Raw genomic sequence first — 16,151 nt, forward strand, 5'->3', positions numbered from 1 at the left:
GTGACCAAACCTGTTCTAGAACTGAAAAATGTCCAGTCAAATTATTGTATATGTTGTTTGGATGATGATTCTGCAGCCTGATTAGAAGGAAGTTCAGAAACTGGTATGGGGGATGTTTTAAGATCTAAGTTCCTCTGTAATTGCAAGGGCTGCTTTCACCAACCACAGGTAGGGCTGGTTCTGTCATGAAGCAAGGTGAAACACTTGCATCAGGTGAGGGGATTAGAGGGGCAGCATTTTTGTACTGTGAGTGAGGTGAAGAGGTCCTCATTGGGGAAAGCAGCTTGTTGTGTTGTGCGAGAAGTCTGACAGTGAGTGAGGGGAAGGCAGGAGAGCAGCAGTGTTTTATTTTCATGAAATGAATCAGAGTAAATTGTTGGATGCTGTGCAATCATTCCAAATCGCAAAGGGGGGGGGGCACATCCTCACTTGTTTGCCTCAGGCAGCAAAAAGTCTAGGACCAGCCCTGACCACAGAACTCTTAAATACGGTCATCCAAATCCCTCTGTTCTCTGAGTTTATAGGAGACATTGCCCAGTGTGTGGAGGGTGCAGGTTGGCTGCTGGTTTTGCTAAGAAATGCCCAGCTACAGCTCCGTCCTATGGTGTAAGCAGGTAGGGGCAACATTTATTGTGTAGATATAAAAGGCCTATTTTCTGCATACATGCAAAGGATTATTTTCCTGTGCCTATATAAATTACACAGTTTAAGTTACAGGTTACGGTAAATAAGAAAGTTTGCAATGCGTTCATTTTATTATTTAATAGGCGTATTCCAGGAACATGCCTGTATTAGAAAAGTCAATGACCTCCTTCAAGAAATCCTTTGTATGACTTTGACAGATACTTAATCATTAGAAACCTCATATCTTTAGCAGATAACCTCAAAGTTCATCAGTGTTCCGATTGCGTCTGGCGTATTACTTAATGGCTGTACTGATGCATATTGATGTTTTTGTGGTTTGATGTTAACTTGAACTCAAAGCCACTGAACTCTTTATCACCACTTTTTTATACAGTAATGTTTTTCATTTATTTGAAGTGTGAAAGTGAAGTCTGCCACTGGAACATCTCGCTGATAAATCTGTGACCAGGCAGACCATTAGACTTCATTCATTAATAAGATTTTGCAGGAATTATTTATTTTTTTACATTTATTTTGTGTTTGCTGTATATACTCGCGTATAAGCTGAATTTTTCAGCGCAAAAAATCTGCTTATACTCAAGGCAGGCAGTGTATGTGTAGCAATCACTGTGTCATGTGTAGTGGCGTCTTGAGACACCAATTGCTACACAGGAAAAATACTGGAACATTGCAACAGCAATGACATGCTGCTCTGCTCCACAAGCTGGTGGGCACAGTGGCCACCATGTTGCAGTGTGCGCCATGTGGGGTCAGCACTCAACACTTTGATGGGGGGCACGGACACAGCGGGGAGGCAGCTGGCAAGCTAGGATCACTGCTGCATGATCCATTTACTCCACTGCCCTTACCCTCCATGATTTTCTCTTCATGAGGAGGGTGGCTGCCTAGAAATTGGGGGCACATCTGGCTATGGGGAGGGGGGCTGCTTAGTATTAGTGGAAAATCTGGCTATTTATACTGGATATGTATATGCCACATACTGGGGACACATCTGACTGTTTACACTGGGCAGGGGCTTATATGTGAGTCAATCACCTTTTTTGTCTGTTTTTTGAGGGAAAAGTGGGTACCTCCAGATTATACATGGGCCGGATTATGCACGAGTATATATGGCATATAGTGCTGACCTGTTCTGCAGTGCTTTAAAGAGTATATGGTGGTAGTCTTGTCATTAATTGCCCTTAAGGCTGGTGTGTGTGTGTGTGTGTGTGTGTGTGTGTGTGTGTGTGTGTGTGTGTGTGTGTGTGTGTGTGTGTGTGTGTGTGTGTGTGTGTGTGTGTGTGTGTGTGTGTGTGTGTGTGTGTGTGTGTGTGTGTGTGTGTGTGTGTGGCGCGATGCAATGGACTCTGTGCGCATTCTCCTATACACATTAATTCAAAGCCTGCATGCACTAAACTAGCATACGTGATCTGTTACAATGCAGAGATATGAACATGGAGTTAGTTGACATTATTCTGCAGCACAACTGATATAGTGTGCACACACCCATAGAGAAATCTGTAATTTAATTCCTACCTTAGTCCTATGTCCAACATAGTCTAAGCCCAATTTTGGGGATGACAGTTTTTGTGATGTAAGAGGAATCTGGAGTGCCTGAATGTAACCCACAAAAAAAGGCAAAAAAACCCCAACATCATAAAATTCCATGCGTGTCTTGGCCAAGATTCAAGCCAGGCCCCCAGCACTGAGACTTCTTTCACGCTATGAAGATTACATTGAGATTGTTTCATGACGACAGACAGAGCCGGGACAAGGTCCTCCAGCACCCAAGGCTGAGACACCAAAGTGTGCCCCTCCATCCCTCCACCCCAGCTGCCACACACTGATTGCTATTAGACTAAGAGGTGCCACAGGGCCCACAACCTCCCCAACACCTTAATATCTAGTTATCTGGCTTGCAGTCACTGCTATGTATCCCCTTTTCTTATTTCTTTCTGTTTCAAACACTATTATGAATGACAGCTGAATGAATTCTGCGCCCCCTCCTACATTGCGCCCTGAGGCTGGAGGAAGAAGAATGGCGGCTAACATCGGGATCCTCCGGGAGGTGAGTAAAAAGGTCCGCTGTGCGGGTTGCTCGGCATAGACCTCCGGCTGCTACCATGAATCCAGCTCTGGGTTACTGCTCCTGGCTTGTTTTCCACCATGAGCTGGACTCGTGATTACCGCTAAGGACACTGATTAGAGACCATAAAACATTCAACCTACTTTGTAATTGTTCAAATATAAAGGAAACACTTGGGATACTTAGTCATTTTTAGGAGTAGGAGGATAAATCTAATTGTTAATCTCATCAGTTTATTTTCACCTCTGGTTCATTTTAAGGAGAGATGATAAATGGAGAGCGCAAGATGGCCGAAACAGATATAGCTTAGAGAAGGAGGGAGATGGCTTTACATTTTTGCAAAACTATTTAATTTTTTTTCGAAAATTAATCAATTTTCTCAAATTTTAAGACAGGGTTGTAACTAGAAATCACGGGGCCCCACTGCAAAATTTTGGATGCCCCCCTGGGGCCCGCTCAGGTCCGTATTGGGGGGGCAGGAGGGGTCGCAGCATGAGGGGAGAGCATGGCCACCTACATAGGTGGGGCCACTCTTCCCCCCCCCCCCCCCCACAGCATCAATCATTGGCAGCAGCAACGGGCAGGAACACATACCTCCATATGTTCCACCGCGGAGGTCCAATTTCTAAGTGCCTCACACTACTTCCTGATAAACAGGAAGTAGCGTCAGACACTTAGAGAGCTAAACCTCGGCGCATGGAGGTATGTGTTCCTGTGTACTGCTGCTGCCAATGGTTGATGCTGGAGGGCAGCGTTGAGGGGAGCGCTCCCCCCCCCTCCCCACCGATGTAGGTGGCCATGCTCTCCCCTCATGCTACGACCCCTCCTGCCCCCAATACGGTCCTGGGTGGGCACTACAGGGGCCCCGGGCCCCCGTAGGTGCAGGTGCTGCAGCCTGTATTGTTACGACACTGTTTTCAGACTTTTTGGCGCTTTCTCTATTTTTGTTTCTTTTTAAGAAATTGGTGTATGGTGGATTGATTTGATTTTTTTTTTAAAAAAATATCAATGGAGTAAATTGATTGAATTTGAATGGTAGCGTTCCACTGAGGCAGATTTCCTCTCACTTTCGGACATGCTGGAATGGCCATTAAGAACAAAAGAGGAGGTAATTTTTCTCTAACGAGGACATAGGAATTTATAAACATGCAATTTTACTGATGTGAAATAGTATTAGAATATCTCTGAGGTTTTCAAGGCTGTCTTTCCTAACATCCTGCTTTGGACACAGGGCCCTGAGAACAGGAAGTTAGGAGAAAGCAGTTTGAATCTCTCTGTACCTTGCTCTTGCCAACTCTGAAATTGTTTTGGCTAAAGCTGCACTTGAAAGTGCAATAAAAATGGTACCTGTTGGTGAAGGGGAATGTATACTTCCCCCTCAGTTAGTTAGTTCAGAGATGTCAATCGACATTTGCGTTGTGCTTCTGGCTTTTGGTCTAGTCACTGTTATTCAGAAAAGGATTTTTACATACTTGGGGCTTCCACCTGCCCACTGTAGTCTGTCAGCTCCCTCGATGTCTCTCTGTTTCGATTCATTGTGTTACTGTGAAGTCCGTGATCCAGCTGGATTGTGGGCCACTGTGCATGTGTTGTTGTAGGCTGAAAGAGTCCTCCATTGCGCTCCTGTGGCTGGGAGTTCTATGCAAGTGCACTAACAGATTTAATGAACTGCACATGCGCAGAATGCACCCAGGCATAGGATCGTGATCAGGGGGTGCATACGGCTGGGACCGTGCATGCGCAGTAGTCCTCAACTGAGTCGCACTTTACGAGGCTGGCAGAGGCACAGCAAAGGGGATTGGGAGAACATTGAGTGAGATGATGGACTACAGGGGGCTGTAAAAAGCCCCAGTTAAGTAAAAATCCTTTTCTCCCAATCATCTCAGGTACGCTTCAAAGGACAACTAAAGCGAGAAGTATATGGAGGCTGCCTTATTTATTTTCTTGTACCCAATACCAGTTACCTGGCACTGCAGTCTTGCTGATCTATTTGGTTTCAGTAGTGTCTGACAATGTCAGAAAACCTCTGATCTGCATATGCTTGTTCAGGGTCTATGGCTATAAATATTAGAGGCAGAGGATCAACAGGACTGCCAGGTAACTGGTATTGCTTAAAGTGGATCCGAGATAAACTTTTACTTATTGCATAATTATGTTCCTTTTATATAGTTTATAGGGCATTCCTCAAGCCAAGTACTTGTTTTGTTTTAATACTCTAATTCCCTATAAATTAAACAAGCCTCGCCCACAGCATCTCCAGAAAGCCTTGGCACTTTTAGCCTTTGTAGCAAGGGCTTATGGGAGCTCAGTCTGGGCAGGAGGAGGAGGAGGTTACTAGCCAGAGATTTCAGAGGCAGAAGGGAGGAGGAGAGAGGAGTGAAATTTTCACAGGCTGAGGGCTGGAGATGCTATCAGCTTGCCTGTGTGTAATGTGGCAAACAGAACATGGCTGCCCTCATTGTATCACAGGAATAAATAATCATAAACTATTCTAGATTTGCTGTGTAAACTATCTAAACTTTAGATGAGGCATATAGACCAGTTACTTGTTCTAGTTAGTTTTTCATCTCGGATCCGCTTTTAAAAGGAAATAAATATGGAAGCCTTCATATGCTACAGTTGTCCTTAAAGCATAATCCCTGCCAGAGGCGGGACAAGGTCCTCCAGCACCCAAGGCTGAGACACCAAAGTGTGCCCCTCTATCCCTCCTACCCCAGCCATCACACACTGATTGCTATTAGATTAAGAGGTGCCCCAGGGCCCCCAACCCCCCAAACACCTTGATCTCTAGTTATCTGGCTTGCAGTCACTGCCATGTATCTCCTTTTCTTATGTCTCTCTGCTTCAAACACAATAATGGAATGATAGCTGAGTGAGTTGTGCGCCCCCTCCTACCCTGCGCCCTGAGGCTAAAGCCTCTCTCACCTCTGCCACTGCCTGAACCTGATCCCTGCACTGTGATACTTGCTGTGAGCAGAGTGGGACAGAGATATCCAGGGACCTGCCAACATTTAGACTGCAAGGGAAGAAGTGCAGTGTATTCACTCTACCTAATAATCTGTTTAGTTTAAACATCAGAAACCATCCATTGTCAAAACTGTGTGACAATGGCAGGGATTGGGAATGTTACAAAAACATACGATACTTTTTTCTTATTTTCATACCACAGTACGCCATTAATAATAATACAGAGAACTTCCTATGTCAGTGTTGAAGTGTGATAGAACTGAACTCTCTTGCATTTTCCTGTATGTAGTAATCGCCCCCGTCAGAAGACGGAGCCGAAGTTGCTTTTAAAACACAATAATTCGTCCTCCAGCAATAGCTGGAAGCCGAATTATATCATTGCCCACCATCCATGGCGGCCTGGAAGGGGAATAGTAATTAACACGGCCGGGACTTGTGCAGCAGCAGGATCAGCTATATACCGGCTGTATCCACCGCCCAAGTCTTCCTGTGCCGATTTCAAATGTATGCCTCCCTGAGGTCCCTGCAGAGTAATCCTGCCGGCATATTCCCTCGAGTCTGTGTCTCAGTCTCCATTCCCAAACACCCGCGCCTGTTATACGTGACCAGGTCACAGAGAACATGCACCAATGTATAGGGATAGAGACAGGACTCGGGATGGAGGGAACCAGCCTTAAAGGCGAGTGTGCTTTGCTGCTGCGAGTACTCTGTAGGGGCTCCAAGGGAGATACTATTAATGGAAGGGGGGGGGGGGGGGCACCATCATTCAGCCATGCTCTGTGGCAGTTCCTTGGATTTTTAAGGCTACCTTTCCACTAGCCGCCGCACCTGGCTGTGAGACGTGCAGCAGCAATACCTGGTCTGCGGGTATGTACACTAATCCCAGAAGCCGTGCATGGATTCGCTGCCTCCCGCACGGAAATGGATAGCAATGTCGGCCGAATCGCTAGGGCAAGCGATTCGGCTGGCGGCGCCATTATCCCCTCTGGCAGAGTTTCATCGTGCAATTTGCCTGAGGGGAAACTCTGCGAATTCGGCCTGGATTCCGCGCTAGTGGAAACGGTCCCTAATAGTTTTTAAACTGAAATTTCTTAATCTATTTGCAGTGTGAGTCATAAATAGATCCATCCCTCAATTATAACATTTCAGTCAGGGATTTAACTCACTGGGCGGCCATCTGCCAGTGTATGGCTACCTTAACATCCTTGGCGGTCAATTTTTGCTGGATTTCTGTGCAAAAAGTGGTTAAATTAATTTTCATGAAATTGTTGCCTGTAACTTACAAAAATGTGTAAAGCAATTTTGAGTATAATAAAAGCTTCAAACACAAAATCGTGTAAAAACAATTTTTTAATTTTCCCTTTCTGCCAGGCCACCATTTTACCACTCTTTTTTTTTTTTTGTGAGAAAACATGCAGTGCTTCGCATGCGTTTTTAGCTTTAAAATTTGCATCTGATAGAGCCTAAGCGCTATGAGTCCTATGGGAGAAAAGCGCTATAGAAATGTTATTATTTGTGTGTGAATTTTCCTATGCAGGTTTGCAGAGCATGTGAAAATTGGCAAATGAACAAGAATTTTAATGCAAAAACTGCTTGCGGAAAAACTGTACTCTGCCTTAGAACTGCTGGATGAGCCTGACTCGCCCATTCCGTTTTCAGCTATTTTTTCCTGGCTGCCAGAGAGGTTAAAGGATACCTGAACTGAGAGGGATATGGAGGCTGCCATAGTTATTTCCTTTTAAACAACACCAGTTGAGCGGCTATCCTGCTGATCCTCTCTCCCTCTAATACTTTTAGCCACAGACCCTGGACAAGCATGCAGCAGATCAGGTGTTTCTGACATTTGTCAGATCTGACAAGATTAGCTTCATGCTTTTTTTCTGGTGTTTTTTAGACATTACTGCAACCAAATAGATCAGCAGGATAGCCAGGCAAATGGTATTGTTTAAAAATAAATAAATATGGCAGCCTCCATATCCCTCTTGCTTCAGTTGTCCTTTAAAGATGATGTGTACTGCATCTCGGCTTGTACTGCATCTGTTTATCAGACCATGTGTAAATGGCATTCAGAGAGATTATTAGGTTTCTTAATTACAATGAAGTAGTCATGTGGTAGGTTTCTTTTTTTTCATTATTCATTCCTTTTTATTCAACAGCTAAGAAGCTGCCAAAAAATGAGCCGCAGACCACGAGTGGAGCTGCCGGCCGGAGCCGAGGAGTGGATCTACACGAGCAGACGCAGCAGAATAAGAGCCAGTGCTGCAGCAATTAACAGAGCAGACAGGAGAGCAAAGGGGAACCAAGATAAGATTATAACCTCTCTTCCTGCACTTGCCCTTCTACCCTTCAGAAATACAACTTAACACTTTTTCAGCACCTCACTCTTCTGCCAGAACTTTTCCCTGTGCACTTCCCTGCTCTCCCTCACCAGTGGATAACAGCACACACATGGAAGCAAAGCGACTGGCTTGTCCCTTCCACCTGCCACTCCTAAGCAACCCTCCGATCTCCTCGCTAACTGCACTATTGTGGGTTTTCATTTTTCTGTTTGTTCTTTTTAATGCTTCCAACAAACACACACAGACTACCCGTGGTGAAGCAGCAAAGGAACGCGTCTGGGGACCTCGCCTTTGGAGACTGAGCAAACAAGAAAAGCAAAAAAAAAACAAAAACTGATACTACTTTGTATTATAGATGCATATAGTGACTTTAATATTGATTTTTTTTTTTTCATTTGATTTAATATTTCTCCACTTCCATCTACTTCGTTCTTTTCTAGCCTTTCTTTTGCAGCCTGTCAAGTCTCAGTAGAACTTCCAGGAGTTTCATACTTTCTACCACTTGTAATTATTATCATATCCTGTTTTTTCTTTGTCTGTCCAAAACCTGACGTGTGCCTGGACATTTGACAGAAATATGTTGTGTATCATCCATTTGTGGTGAACTTTATTAGTGGTGTTTGCCTAAAATCTTGGCCACTGCAAGAACTAGGATGGTGAGTTGGCATAGATGGGAATGTAACAGTATGAGATTTATTGTAAGCACTGGAATGGGTGAGTACATCTACCTGTGACAGATTATGGACTGTATTCCTGTCAGACTTTATAGGCAGTAACTTTTACCTTTACTGAAGCAGTAAAAATCTGTATTCGTTGTCTCATGAATGAAAGAATTTTTATGTCCAGAATATAAAGCACATGACAAGGTTTACACAAGCTTGAAGAGGAAGCAGATTCTGTATGTTGTAATCCTAATATTCTCGCAGTTTTCAGATTACAGCTGAATTTGTCTACCAAGGCGTCTCACCTGTGTTAGTTCTCTCTGTATAATACAGTATATGCTCATATTGGTGGTTTCTGTCTGAATGTGTGGAGTGTCCTCGAAGTGTCACATCAGGAAGAAGGGAACACAATGAAAGCGCATGACACAGAGATTAGGGATCCCAAAAGGGATTGCTCATTCTATTTTTTGATCTCTAGCCTGTCATATTTGGAGCATGTTCTTCTTTTGTTTTTTTGTTTTTTTTTGTTTTTGTTTTTTTTCTTTCTCCCCGAAGCCACATCTAGGTCTCAAGAACAATGGTAAATTCTTGAGTTTCCTGGGCAAGTGGAAAGGAGTAGACTGATAGTATGAACCCTACACGGGGTGATGGTTTATGTAACATGGACCTAAAGCTGTAGCTTAGCAGCTGGGTTAGGATATACCGCTTGTCTAACACTCACAGTGTGGATGATAATAACCATTCTCAAAGGGGTTTTTTATGTAACAGACTTAGCTTCTTCTACCTGCTCATTCTCTAACATTCAGCTTAATGGTATCCCAGGCGGCCTCCATTCCTTCATATGGACAAATACTGATATAACTCACAGTTGCAGATGAGGTAGTGCTGGGAATACACTGTTCGTTTTTTGAGCCATTTAGATGGCTCTATAATTTCCAACATGTCCGATCTCTCGCCCAATGGTTTCGCCACTCAATTCCGCATTGAACACAATGGAAAAAGATAAGAAAAATGAGCGGAAGATAAGAGAATCACCTGCGGAATCAAGCGGGGAATTGAGTGGCAAAATCGAGCAGTGTATGGCCAGCATTAGGGTGGAGTTGAGGTTCTCATGGATGCCTTTGTGCCTCTTCTCACCTGTGTCTGCCTACATTCACTCTCATTGTTTCTGTGTCACAGCTTTGTCTCCCCCACAGAGATAAATGGAAGCCATTGTGGGTGCATTAAGGCACGTATTGCTGTAGAGGAAGGTAGGAGCATTTAAAAACAAAAAACAGCAAATTGCCTCTTTTGATAAGCCACGAGTAATGTCATGTTGCCTATTTAACTACATACAATTGACTGTTTTTTTTTTGTTTGTTTGTTTTTTCACCTTCTTGGAAACCTGTATGCTGAGTATTGCTGCAATGGTTGCCTTGGGCAGCATGCACTTTGTTTCAGGAGTTGTAGAAAGCTAGCTGGGATGTTCATAGATCTTCATAGTTCATAGATCATCCATCTTTGCTTATCAAAGCCTGCTGTCTTCTCTGTAGAGGCAGCGCACCATTTTGTAGCAATCATTAGGATTCCTGTGGTTTGGAAATGACAGCTTTCACCCCATCACATACATACGAGGGTTCCTGAGCAAGCAACATGGGGCCGCACTGTACCAAATGCAAGGCCTGAGACGCTCTTTAGTCTTAATTGCACAACAGTTGGCATGGCAATCGTGTGCCTTTCGGTGTGATAAAGTGTTCTTACTGATGGTGATGGCTTTATGGCTCGCTGGCTTTCTGTTGAAATGTGCCTTCCTTCCATAGCTAGACTGGTTTGTTTGTGTGTTTGGGACATCGTAAACTAAGCAGGACATCTGCATGCAGGAGCACTTATTTTATTTACATATTCTAGAAATGTACACTCTGTCTATATAACAAAGCTTAGGTTTAATTCAAGAGATGCTCTAGTATGAAAGTTATGTCTGATGGTAACAGCGAGCTTCACTTTGTAATTAGCCTTTGTATTGCCCATAACAACCAACACTTATTCTTTAAACTTCCTTATTCTTTAGTAGTTGTATATAAACAGTCATTTACACCACATTTTCCTTCTCCCTGCTTTCCGACCCCAGCAGATATTTTCTGAAGAGGGGAACCCTCCACCTCATTTATTATCTGTCTAAATATTAGTGCCACATTGCTAGTGAGGATCTGGTTATACATTAGCAAGAATTATATTGGGTGGCCTTTTTTGGATGAATTGTATGCTGTAAAAGTTGACTGCATGTCTTACATTATGGCCTCAGACCGTTATCTTGAGTCGTTCTGTTTTAAATCTTTGTACTTTTGTGTGTTTGCGAATCCTTGGGAATTTTCCTAGGAATGTAAGTAAGAAATCAGGACATGTACTAAGGGTTCACAATGCATGATCCCTCCCCCAACCCCTCCTTTACCATTGCCACCTTCTCTAGATGTGAGGTTTGCAGTTGAACTATTACATTTCTAAGCAGGGTGCGTTTTACAGGCTGATTAAATCCAAGCAAGGCGCTCGCTGTGTCTGATTAGCTACCAATGAAGAGAAGACTTGGCACCCTTATTGAAAAGGACTTCACTGGACCTATTGATAGTTTATTGGTAGAAGCCATATTTGGGCATGTCAGACAGTAGGCATGTACCGGTGTAGTGTTTCAGTTGGCTAATAAAGCGGTTTGGGAAAACTGGCCCACAACCTGTAGCCTTTGCTGCATTACATGATGAATCAAAGATTTGTTGTAAGTCAAAAAAAGTGTAGAGGAGAGTACATAGTTTTTGTTTAATAATAGCCAGTATATTTTAAAAGTTTACAGATCATGTCACTGCAGTCTAAGCACTTAAAGGACCGGTTAGAATTGGGCATGGGGGGGGGGGGGGGTCATTAGGCACTTATGGGGTGTTAAGGTTAGGCATTAGTGAGAATTGGTCCAGGATAGTGCACAGTAAAATTATTGGTAATTTAGATTACCAGTATTATTTTACTAGCAGCACCACCTGTTGCCCAACTCCTGCGGTGGCATTGCAATAAGTATTCTACTTGCCCTGCCTTTCGGATGCTGCCAGCTCATGTACCGCCTCCTCATCGGTCATCCTCTCCACATTCAACTGTAACTATAGTCGAGCAGCATGTCGGCTATATAGCACTCGTGTTTCGCAAACTGACAACATAATGATCGATACATGATCATGAAGGGCAGCTGTTATTGTTTGTGTGTGGGTACGTGCCTCTAGGGTATTTGTTCCTGACCAATTTAGATATTAGTGGCATTGTTTGATCTCTGTAAGGATTATCGGCAGAGCAACAGATGAATGCCTGTGTACTTTTCATCATCTGTTCTTTGTCTGACTTCGATAAGATATTGGCATGATGCTTGGCAACAGGTGTATGCCAGATGTCTTACTGCCTGATGGCCTCTGAAATCTATTCAAAAAGGTTACCCTTGCAGGTGCGTCTTGCACCCCTAAAAAGCCTGATAAAATCTTAGCTAGTGTATACTGAGAATATTTAATGTTTTCCTGGTCATACCGCAGTGCCATTCGTCCACTGCAGAACACAGTGTAAGCTATTGCCAGCTCTGTCTTAGAATTGTTGTACCAAGATGTTGGCAAAACTCCAATAATTCTGCCTGCAGAGGATGGAAGGTGACAAAGGAACATGTGACCTTTTTTGATATTTTAATAACTGCTATTGCAAACAGAACAGAATTTTTTACTCCATTTTAAAATGACTTAAATTACCATTTTTTTTTCTTTTTTTAAGAGCTGGGCTTTAAAGGGAACCTGAAGTGAGGAAATTTTTTTAAAATAAACACATGACGTAGCTGCAAATGAATATTACATACTAACGTCACCGTCAATTCATCTCGGAAGCTTACCATTTTCTTCTTACAGTGATCCCTTCCAGTTCTGACAATTATTTGTCAGAACTGAAATATACCAGTTGCTGCCAGTTAAATATCAGCAGCTGTCAGTTACAACTGAATGTGCAAGGTAATTCCTATGTTTCCCTATGGCTCAAGTGGGTGATATTACAGTTTAACAGTGTGCTGACCAGGAAGCTGTTAGGGGGTAATGGCCATTTTTAAAATGGAGGACAGAGAAATCCATTGATCACAGTAGACAAATGGGATGCAGGAGAGGAGAAATAGATTAAGGAGTAGACTACACAGGAGGCAAGTATGACCTGTGTATGGTTATTTTGACATTTTATTTTCTCTTTAAACATCCCTGAATCAAGCCTGTGGCTCAGCCTTGCCATGCTCTGGAACTGCTGTGGTGGTGTCGCTGCTATGGGCCACCAGTTACAATATGTTTTGTATTGTCCACAATGTCTGTATGTAGAGGCATATACTGTATTACCACATACATCCACCACTACCCACAGGAAGGCTGTAGGGCATGTGGCGTCACTCTTCTGCTGATCATATATGACTAGAACTTGCCAAGTTGGTACATTGCAGCTTTCACACTTCAAATGCCATCAGATTTGTTGTGCATTTTACTTTTGTCTTATTTGCATAAAAAATTATCTAACTTAGGTTATAATCATAATGAACTTCAACCCCGATCTGCCAATGTATTTAATGTAAGTAAAAACAAAACTGTGTGTGTATATTAAATGAACTTAGCTTCTTAACGGTTGTCTGAATTCTTCATTTTTAGAGCTCGTTATCGTCTCACCTATGAATGAGAGATGATATTTTTTTGGGGGGGGGGTCAAAATGTGTTTATACTTAAATTGTACACACTTGTAATCTTGCTGCATGCCAGTTAGTAGAGTTGGTCCCTGGAAGGGAATACCATCCGGTAAGACCTGGGCTTAGCCTGCTGCAACTACAGTATTAGATAGTTGTAGTAAGCTGTGTGATTCTTTGCACTGACATTGGAAAAGAAATGGGAATTGGAGCTAAACCTACTTCCAGGTTATTATATACAACCGCATTCCACGCAGAATAGTCTCTCCAGTGACATAGGAGACCTGTGTTCAAATTTCGTCTCCTATTTCAGTAAACCAGCACCTCAGTAGGAGACCTTAGGAAAGACTTCATAAGGCCTGGAACCCACTGGGTCTAGGAGCTCTTTTCTGAGCGCTTTGTGATTTGAAAAGCTCTTGCTAATGTAATGCTATGGGTGTGATCTCACTTGAACGATGTGATTTTATAAAAATCCCCCATAGCATTGCATTAACAAGAGCTTTTTCAAATCACTAGCGATTAGAAAAGGCTTCTAGTGGGTTTGAGCCCTAACACTGCTACTGCCTTTTCAGTGTGCTCTAGTGGCTGCCTCACAAGCGCTTTGAGTGCCCTAGGAGAAAAGCGCAATACAAATACTGGAATTATTATTAATTATTAAATGTTTTCAAAAAATAGTGATGTTGCCTTTTACAAGGCTTCAAATATTTAGGTCACATGGTGACTTTAATCAATTTCTCCGCATTTTCCTCATTGCAGGCAGAGTGGTACTGTGGGTTCTAGAAAATAACAATTCTGCTGCTTTCCCATGGTCCCCAGCTGCATGTAAAGGATGGCAGATGGATAGTGTTGTCTCTCTACTGGATATTTGGTTTGTTGAACCGTGTTACAGAAATGGTAGGTGGATCACTGTGTGGATGAGTAAACCATTTTAACCAGGTAAATAACAAGGCTTGGTTTGGTGTTCCACATGTTGTTGTTATTTAAGACTTATTGGTTATGCAGACCAGGAGGGATTTGGACAGTGAACCTTGTTGTAACTCTACATTTCTTCTTTCTCGTTTCCTCACAATCTTGAGTCTTGAGTCATTTCATCACAATCATGGATTCCCTAACAACTTTAACTTCTTATTGTGTTCCCACCTCCGCACCTAACACCTGCTTTTGCTACATATTTTTATACACATGTATTTACCAAACTGGTAACGGTGTGACATAACCACTTCCATATTCAGCTTTGTGTATCTATCCAATTCTTCCCTTATACTCCTCCTTGACATTCTCTACTCCCTTAAAGAGATACTGAAGCGAAAAATAAAATAATATAATGAAATGGTTGTGTAGTACGGATAATTACTAGAACATTAGTAGCAAAAAAAATATTCTCTTATTTTCAGGTATATAGTGTTTTTTTATAACATTGCATCATTCTCTAATATTTGCAGTTTACACACTACTCAGCATTCTAAATGATTTTACAGAGCAGGCCAGTGACTTTAACTGTCCTCCTGTAGAGAAAAAGTAAATACAGTGCTTGACAGTTATCTGCAATTATCAAAGTCGTGGAGCTCAATGGCTCTTTTGCATAGATAACTGGAGTTTCTTAACTCTTACTGTACTGGGAACAATATTAAGCCCCATCTACACCATACAATTTTTTTGTGCGATTCGATTCAATCCGACATGTCCGATCGGGATTCAATTCGATCGGTAGTGTGATCGATTTGCCATTGTTTTGCAATGACATTTCGACCACACTATCGACTCTAATCCTGATTGGACATGTCGGATTGAATCAAATCGCACAAAAAATTGTATTGTGTAGATGGGGCTTAAGACTTATGTCTCTGCTCCTAATGTTTTATTTCTTAGCTTTACTACACATACAAATCATTATATCAAAAACAAATTTTGCTTCAGTGTCTCTTTAACTGATCAGAAACTTTCCTCTGCCATATTCAACTCCTACTACAGGGTAGATTTATCAAAACCAGTGCAAGAATTGAAGCAAATCTGGTGCAAAAGTGGAGCAGTTGATTAAAGCAGCCAGTCAGGAGTCTTGATCTGAACATCTGCTCCAGTTTTTCACCAGTTCTGCTCCAGTTTGGCTATTCTGGTTTTAATACATCTGCAATCATATGTGTATATATGTGAGAAGTGTTTTTTGTTTTTACATATATTTGGATCATTACAGACCTGGACCCAATAAGGAAGGAGGTAATCTGTGTTTTTATACCTTATAATGTGGGTCATGTTATGCTGGTAACACTCTGTGGGCCATATGCAATTCCCTTTTTCACATGAGTTTTCTCCTTGGAGATAATTTTTCATCTTCAATTTAAAATAACTATACGGCACTTAAAAAGTACCAAAAAGTAGGTGAGAAAGTACTATTAAAAATATTTTGAGTATTTTCTTGCTTGCTGGTGGCTTGAAAGAAATTGTGTTGGCAAGTTTAAAATGATCACCTAGGAGAAAACTCAGATGAAAAAGTGTATTGCACTTCCGGTTCCGGCGCCTGCATGGAAGGGTGAGCGAAGCGGAGCTCCGCTAAGCCCAACGCTACGCAGCAGGCAAACCGACAACAGGACACCTGGTTCTTGCCACCCCAGGTGCCGCTCATCCTCACCAAACCTCAGAGACAGCGTATGGATCGCTACCTCACCCCAGCGGCAGCGAAACAAGGGGGCCCAGAGGTGGATCAACCACGCGACAAGATGGCGCCTCCGGGTCCGGCAGATAGCTGCGCAACAGAAGAATCCTCACAGTGGGAT

The 16,151-nt window shown here is 42.7% G+C and overlaps 2 protein-coding genes across 10 annotated transcripts in view; both read left to right on the plus strand.

Moving 5' to 3' along the window:
* RAB5B (RAB5B, member RAS oncogene family) overlaps positions 1-13,322 on the plus strand; it is a 62,062-nt gene extending 48,740 nt beyond the window's left edge. For all 4 annotated transcript variants that reach the window (XM_068267600.1, XM_068267599.1, XM_068267601.1 and 1 more), the window contains one exon: positions 7,834-13,322. In XM_068267600.1, coding sequence (XP_068123701.1) covers positions 7,834-7,949 — 116 coding nt within the window. In that variant the 3' untranslated portion in view covers positions 7,950-13,322. The remainder of the gene's footprint in view (positions 1-7,833) is intronic.
* Positions 13,323-14,142: 820 nt separating this feature from the next.
* The window catches only part of SUOX (sulfite oxidase), a 75,123-nt gene continuing 73,114 nt past the window's right edge, over positions 14,143-16,151 (plus strand). For 4 of the 6 annotated variants that reach the window (XM_068267606.1, XM_068267611.1, XM_068267608.1 and 1 more), the window contains exon 1: positions 14,143-14,274. Coding sequence is in view for 2 of the 6 variants with exons in the window: in XM_068267604.1 (XP_068123705.1) it covers positions 14,217-14,274 (58 nt within the window). In the remaining 4 variants the exon portion in view is untranslated. Of the gene's footprint in view, positions 14,317-16,151 lie in introns of all 6 variants that reach the window. The other 2 variants (XM_068267605.1, XM_068267607.1) reach the window with 2 other exon arrangements.

This window comes from Hyperolius riggenbachi, chromosome 2 (genome assembly GCF_040937935.1).
Source record: "Hyperolius riggenbachi isolate aHypRig1 chromosome 2, aHypRig1.pri, whole genome shotgun sequence".
Classification (NCBI taxonomy): domain Eukaryota; kingdom Metazoa; phylum Chordata; class Amphibia; order Anura; family Hyperoliidae; genus Hyperolius; species Hyperolius riggenbachi.